The sequence below is a fragment of the Notothenia rossii genome (assembly GCF_949606895.1).
Source record: "Notothenia rossii genome assembly, chromosome: 6".
Classification (NCBI taxonomy): Eukaryota; Metazoa; Chordata; class Actinopteri; order Perciformes; family Nototheniidae; genus Notothenia; species Notothenia rossii.
Genome location: NC_136909.1, coordinates 6,454,645 through 6,462,064, shown reverse-complemented (window position 1 = coordinate 6,462,064; position 7,420 = coordinate 6,454,645). Strand labels below are relative to the sequence as shown.

The 7,420-nt window shown below is 42.2% G+C and overlaps 1 protein-coding gene across 1 annotated transcript in view; it reads left to right on the top strand.

Moving 5' to 3' along the window:
* The first annotated feature begins 2,055 nt into the window (after positions 1–2,055).
* galnt9 (polypeptide N-acetylgalactosaminyltransferase 9) overlaps positions 2,056–7,420 on the top strand; it is a 145,202-nt gene continuing 139,837 nt past the window's right edge. The window contains exon 1 of the mRNA XM_079687088.1: positions 2,056–3,202. Coding sequence (XP_079543214.1) covers positions 2,962–3,202 — 241 coding nt within the window. The 5' untranslated portion in view covers positions 2,056–2,961. The remainder of the gene's footprint in view (positions 3,203–7,420) is intronic.

The following is a 7,420-nucleotide window of genomic DNA, read 5'->3' as shown; positions in this document are numbered from 1 at the left end:
GCCTCATTTACTGTGTGATTGCAGGGACTTTGTGGAAAATAGGAACCACAGGATCCCTCATTTTAACATTCGGTCTTGATAATGTGGTTGTGCACTTTTCAGAGCACACTTAACGATGTGCACCATTATCAAAGTGCACCACTTCCCTCTACCTGCGATTTCAGAGAGGATTAAAGCTGAAGGCTCTTCAACCTGTTCTCCGAAAAGCAGAATTGATTTCATCTTAAAGACGTACCATCGAGGCATTATCAAAGAGGCACGAGGATGATTACAAGATTACGTTTGCCCCAGATGTCCTCTGATGAAGAACTGCACACACTATAAAGTGTTCTGACAGTTACAGTCAGGAGCAGCAAACAAAATGAGAACCTGAGATCCTCCGGTGGGTGTGAGGTGGGATCAAAGTGCTTCGGGTAGCCTGTGCCATGTCTGGGTTTGCCTATAAGAGAGGCTAGATGCCTTGGTGCGTGATTTACTAATTCATTTGGAATTTGAGATGAGTGATTTGAAGCGTTTTAAATCATCACTGCGTGGCTATGCTCTTTATCCCCAATGTCCTTAAAGATATTTGCTTTTCGTCGTAGAGTTTCTGCTGCACTTCAGAGACCAGCGTGGGCTTCAATGTGAGGCAGAAAAGCTTGACTTCTTTGCTGAATGTGTGTCGAATAGAAATATAAAGCAATCTAAATACACTGGGAGTAGGTTACTGCTACAAACCATTACAAGGTGACGCAATGCAAGATGAAATGGGACAACCTTAGCTCTAATAAAGACCGGAAATATATGGAAGAATAAATATGCTTTGTGTGTTTTTGGTTGTTGGACTGTCGACCACACAGCCAGACTGAAAACACTCATGCTTCAACTTGATCTAGAGCAGGGGTGTCAAACTCAAATACACAGTGGGCCAAAATGAAAAAGTGTGTACTAGTGGAGGGCCGGACTGGTTCAATGTTTATTGCAAAACTTATTGAAATGAACGTATTGCACATATTAAACCTGGAACGAACAAAGCTTAAATTATTTCCTATAAAAACAACATTAAACATTAAATAATCAGTTGCATTCATTTCTTATGGCTCTATCTGCAGCTTTTCCAGAGTCATTTCTTATGATTACATTTCTCCACAGGCCAACAACAGCTTCAACAAAACTATTTCCCTCAAAGAGAAAACCAAACATGCCCTGTTGTCGTGAGAGAGAGTGCAGAAGGAAACATCCATTAAACTCAGTGTGCTGCTCTGTGATGCTAGCTCAAGCAGATACTTGGCATCTCATCTTGGGTGCAAGTTCTTCAATGTTTGGGCTCAGGCTCTGAGCGGAGGAGACCCTCAGGCTGGAGTGAAGGTGTGCCGGCGGGCCAGATCTAATAGTAATTAGAAATTATCCTGCGGGCCGAAATTAAATCCACCAAGGGCCTGATTTGGCCCCCGGGCCTTGAGTTTGACACATGTGGAATAGAGTAACTGGTCCATGCCTTTGTTTTTAGCAGGGTTGATAATTGCAACTGTCTTCACTGGTCTCTCCAAAAAAGTAGATCAGACAACTGCAACTCTTCCAGATTGCTGCCGCCCAGAATACATTCCCCCAGAGCTCAGAGCTCTGCACTGGCTTCCAGTAACTCAAAGGATAGACTTCAACATGTTACCTTTACTTTAAAAAACGCTCAATGGTTTCGGAGCGCGATATGTGAAACCTTTTGTTGTTTGATTATTGTGTGTGTGAGCTGTAATTATCCTCTCATCGTACCGCTGTGTCCTCTATTTGTATCTCTTGCCTGTACTAAAAATAAATAAATACAAACACAAAGCAATGCTACCTCTTCCCCCAATGGACTTGATTAAAAATAGGTTATTTACTCAGTGCAGTGTTTGTTTCTTTTAATGTGATGGAGTTAAAGCTCCCCCCAAGCATGTGATTAGTGAGATGGTGATTACACTCCTGAGGTTGACCATGCATTTGTTGCAGGGCCAGTTGAACAGCTTGCAAATGTAATCCCATATATGTGAAGCACTAAAGCTTAAGCCGCTGCTGGCAATAGCATTAGGAGTGGAGATGGAGACTGTTAACCTTCGCATCACGGATCAAATCGCTAAAAATCTGTTCCCCACACTTCACTGACTGATACGCTGATCTACCGAGTGGAAGTATTAGCTGCTGTTTATTTTACTCGACACAGCGCGTGAATATTCATGAAGGAGCCTCTGCACGTCAGGACGCCGCTTCCTCTCCTGACTGAGCGCGCAGGAGGAGAGACAGCATGCCCGGCTGCAGCTCACCATCTGAGGGGGAAATCTGCTCTCAGACCATGTCAAACAACCACAACAATCATGATAATAATGGAGTGACGGAGCACAGCGAGAGGTAGAGGGGAGAGAGAGAAAGAGAGAGAGAGGGAGGGAGGGAGGAGAAACGCCGCCTTGTTTTTGAAGCATGCACATATTCTCTGGACTTCATATTTGCAGAGCGGGACGGATCGTGTAACGCTTTTGCTATCACAGCGCGAGGCAGAGGATAGCAGAGAGGATGCTTCGAGAAGACTGGCTGTTGCAGTGCATGTGCCGTAAGATGGAGACATATTGGGGCTAAGGATCGTAACACGGAGGAAATATGTTGATCTGCACAGGATGCATGCCTTCCCTGGCGTCGTTTCTCGCCTGTAATATGTAGCAACGACCGAGCAGCTTTTGCTTTGAGGCTCCCGTGAAAAGCGTCGCTCATCCCCGGCTGGAGCAGAGCAACCTCCCCCAGGTTCAGTGTCGATTCGGCGGAGAGATGCCCCGCTAAAAGTGCGCTGTCCGCGGTGCTGAAGGGATCCCGCAGCTCCTCGGGTCCTGACCTTCTCTCCCCAAAATCCTTCTCCCGCAACAAGACACAGGAAGGTGGGCAAAAAAAAGCAGGCCACCGCACATGGACAACTGCTGGGCTTGACTTGAGTCAGCCTGGACACTATTCTCTTTCATGGCTGTGGCACGCAAAATCAAAACTTTGCTGACCGTCAACATCTTGGTGTTCGTGGGGATTATCCTGTTCTCGGTGTACTGCAGGATCCAGGACCGGTCCGAGGAGATCATCCAGATGGGGCGTATGTCCGACCAGAGGCTGCGAGCCAGGAATGGTAAAGTTTCCAACTTGGTGGACAGGCAGTCTATTCTGCAGAGGCTGGAGAGGCTGGAGGACGTTGTCTACAACCAGCTGAACGGTAGGGAAACTGATTGATCGTGTTCATAGCGAGATAATCAGCAGAAAGAGATATAATCACGAATGAAAAGTATGATTTTTGGCCGAAAATAGGCAGTTTTTGTCCAGAGTAAAGCACTTTTTTCTGGCTTTATATGCCAAAAATCCAGAATGTGTTTAGTCCACATGCACTGAGCTATAGGTTGGATTTTCTTCCCCGGATTTGAAGCATGACTCATGCATATTTCTGTCAGCCTGTAGCCTAATTTCTTTGATGAAGCAGTGTGGAATCAGCCCGATTCTCCACAGTGTTGTGAGTGCTGCCTCCAAAGCCTGTTAGTGAGCTAATGAAGCAGGGTGCTGGGTTACAGTGTGATACAGTATGTGCTTATTGTGTTGACAGACTTTACTAGGCTGTAACTTTAACAAGCCTCTCACACTGCAACACCCCTGACCCCGTAATTGACTTGTAGTAAACTTCACATTAACTTATGCTTTAAGTGTGCATGATGCCTGTAGCCGTGTATAAAGACTCGGAGGAAACAGATCAGATTTAACAAGCTGTGTGAGTTTTTGAAGGAGAGTCTGATGTAATGGCTCTATGACTGGTATTTCATTACACGGACATTAGTCTGTGGGACATTTTGTCTCGTCAGCAGAACGGCAACCTTTAAAATCAGGTTACATGTGATTGTCTTTCTCATTGTGGTCTCCTCTAGAATCCGCACAATCACAACTGATGTCAAAGCCATCCTTCATGCTTGAGAAGACTGACCTTGATATGTGATATACCAACTGTCAAAGTCATTATAATTAATATAGAGAACACATCAGCGTTTAATAACTTGAGGGAAGCAAACGCCTCTCAAAATGCATTCATATATCACATAAGCACCAGATTCATATTCACTTAAATTCACACAATGTTTGAATGTATTTTATAAACCTGACGAGTAATCGATTGGTAAATAGTAGTACATGTTTTGTTTAGATTAACTCAATAAATGATTATTGATGTTATATGAACCTAATACATCATTATTGATTCATCTGTAAGTTATTTTCAGTCAATCGATTCAACATTTTTACGGAGCCCAGTGTCTTCAAATGTTTGATTTTGATGTGCAAAACCACAATATATAATATCTGCTACCATATATGAGAGGATAAGGCAAAGTCAGCCAAACTTGCTTGAAATATGATAGGTATAGTTAATTGTTTATTGTTATATTTAATTGTTTCAGCTCCAGTGGAGTCCATTTAATTCATTTTCACGTCTTCTAATGTAGGTGTAAATATCCTTTCTATCCAACGAAATCCAATCCACCTTGATATATAATGCACTTTAAAACCTCCAGACCAAGTGCTCTACACAGAAATACAAAGTCACACTTATTGTGAGTCAAAACTAAAACAAAATATTCAAATTCCAAATCCAAAGAAGCTTTATTGGCATGACCGTATCCAAAAAACACAGTTTAACCAAAGCACTTTGTACAAGGTAGTAAACAGATAAACAGTAAACAATTAAACAATCATGTCAAGAAGAAGTTGAAAATACAGGATGTATACTTTTGGGGCTTCCTGTTTCCTGTAGTGTGTAATAAAGGTTTGAGTGCATGTTAATGGTCTGCAAAGACTAAAATCCCAATGTGTTACTCTCCCAAAAACTCCTGTCAATTATTTTCAAACATTCAATTGATCGAAAAAGAAGCTTTTTTGGCATGAACATATCAAAAACACAGTATAACCAAAGCCCATTGTACAAGGTAAGCAGCAAACAATTAAACAATCATTTAGAAGAAGTTGAACATAGCTGATATCATCGACCAAATCAAATCATGATTTTAAAAGCAGGATGTATATGCCTGATGACTGATGTGGAAGGGAAAGATGTTAGTGACTCTTGAATCTTGGGTTTAGAGTATTGTTTTGACTTCACAGTTCTCCCCCACCCCCAGGATGTTGGGGCTAAGTGGGATCACAGCAGACATTTCCTCACACTGCTTTGTTGGCATACTTCAAAGTGAGTGTTCTGGTATGAGAATGCAACAGAATTACTAGCTTACAACACACACAGATCCTGGAGCATCTGATTGGTTCGGCAGCCGCGATCCCTTCATATCAAACCTCTGACCTTTCCACACAGCTGTGATTAAGGACGTGTTTTAAACCAGAGACTCTTGAAGCCAAACCGTCTTGTTTCCAAGGTAAATAATGGGGGATCGTCTTGGAATAGCACGGCGTTATGAATGATTTATAATCCATCAGCGAAGTCAATTTCTATTCACCAGCTTACTGGACTCCTGGGAAATTGTGACTTTATCATCTGTGTAAATTACTGACACAGGCTGTGAGGGATGGGGACTCGGCCGAGGAAGGCTGTGTGTGTGTGTGTGTGTGTGTGTGTGTGTGTGTGTGTGTGTGTGTGTGTGTGTGTGTGTGTGTGTGTGTGTGTGTGTGTGTGTGTGTGTGTGTGTGTGTGTGTGTGTGTGTGTGTGTGTGTGTGTGTGTGTGTGTGTGTGTGTGTGTGTGTGTGTGTGTGTGTGTGTTGTATTTCATGTTGGCCACCAGTAGAGGTCACAGTATGTGATTACCTTTTAACTACCATCCAGTCTTTAAAGGTTGCTTTAACCTGAATTCAAGAATACAGATTAGAAAAATATTATTTATGCAGAAAATGTGTTTTTGTCTCGGTGGAAAAAGCACTGTTACGTAAAGGGTATTCTGCTTTTTGGGCTTTCTAGTGAATGTAAATGGTCTGCAAAGGCTAGAATCCCTGTGTGTGCATTTGAATTTGCCAGGATCACATTGAACAAACTATCTTTCTCCCCCCCCCCCCATCGATATTCAACTGCCCAGTATGAACACTTTTCACAGCGTCTAAAAGTTGTAAGATGCGCTAGAAGCCAAATCCAGAGTTATTTTACCTCTGACTGAGCTGTGATCAACCGTGACGCTGCAGATTGGAGGCGGGGCTTAAGCAGGTGCGCACTCTCTATTGGTCGAGATACCATAATTTGGCTTTCGAGAGGCAGGACATATCGCCGTCCCGCCTCTAACGCTGTAATCTGTTCTCTTTATAGACATATTATATAACAGTTGCGCTTCTTTTGGATAGCGCTCCAACACATTGTACGTGATAGGCTAAGGGGCGGGACATCTCTAAACGGTTGACCAGATCATCATTTTACTACTACTACTTGTAAAATACACATTTTCAGAATAATATATATGATATCACTGGATTCTAATAAATTAATGTTCTAGTACATTACATTTTGCGGATTGTAAAGGTGAAGATAACTGTAATGCTTTATCATATTGCCATGTATCTTTATCCAAAATTATAATTTGAACCTGCAAAGTAACTAATGTCTTCCGATTAATGTCGGGAAGTAAAATGCACAATATTTGCTATCGAATTTTAGTGGAGTAGAAGCAAAAAATTGCAAAATATGGAAGTACTAAAGTAAAAACACTTGAGTAAATGTACTTGGTTACTTTCCAACACTGAGTAGGATCTTCTTCCAACTGGTTGTGATGTTAGAGAGTATAAGTGTGTCTTACAGCCTGACAGTGTTTCTGTTTCTGCATGATCTCGTCATTACGCCTGAGCTTCAGCAGATATTTGAGTTATGCTTGGCATCTGGCATCCCCTCTCAGCTTAAAAAAATACAATGCACCCCCTCTCAGCTTCATATAAAGACAATGCAACCCCACATAGTGTTTCTGCTGTGGGATGAAACCACAGTGTGTCTGCAGAACTCTTTAAAGACTGAGATTTTACAATGAGGTCAACCATGCTAACATTTTAATATGAATCATCAGTTTCTCCCGTGCCAATTTTGAGTGGGTGGATTTTGAAAATGCAGGATTTTTTATTTGGTGTTTTGAGTGTAATTGGTGATTGACTTTTTTACCCTGAGCGTTGGCTGAAGGGCAACCGCCTCCTCTACTGTAAGGCTGGTTACACTTTTGTATCAAGTGTTTTATTATTTATTCTCAAAACTCACACCCGTTTGCAGGCCGTTCACAAGTGGAGAGTGTCACGGACAATTATGAGCTGAAGAGAGGAGCAAGCAATGAACTAAGTGCACAGCTCTGTTGCCTTCCCAGTTAAAATTATACAAGAGAAAAAAAGCATCATGAACCTGCCGCTGGGGTGAGTCTGAATTAAATCAGTAATGATTATATTCCACGTCAGGGTGAGCTAACACAAATCATTAGTTTGTTCAGT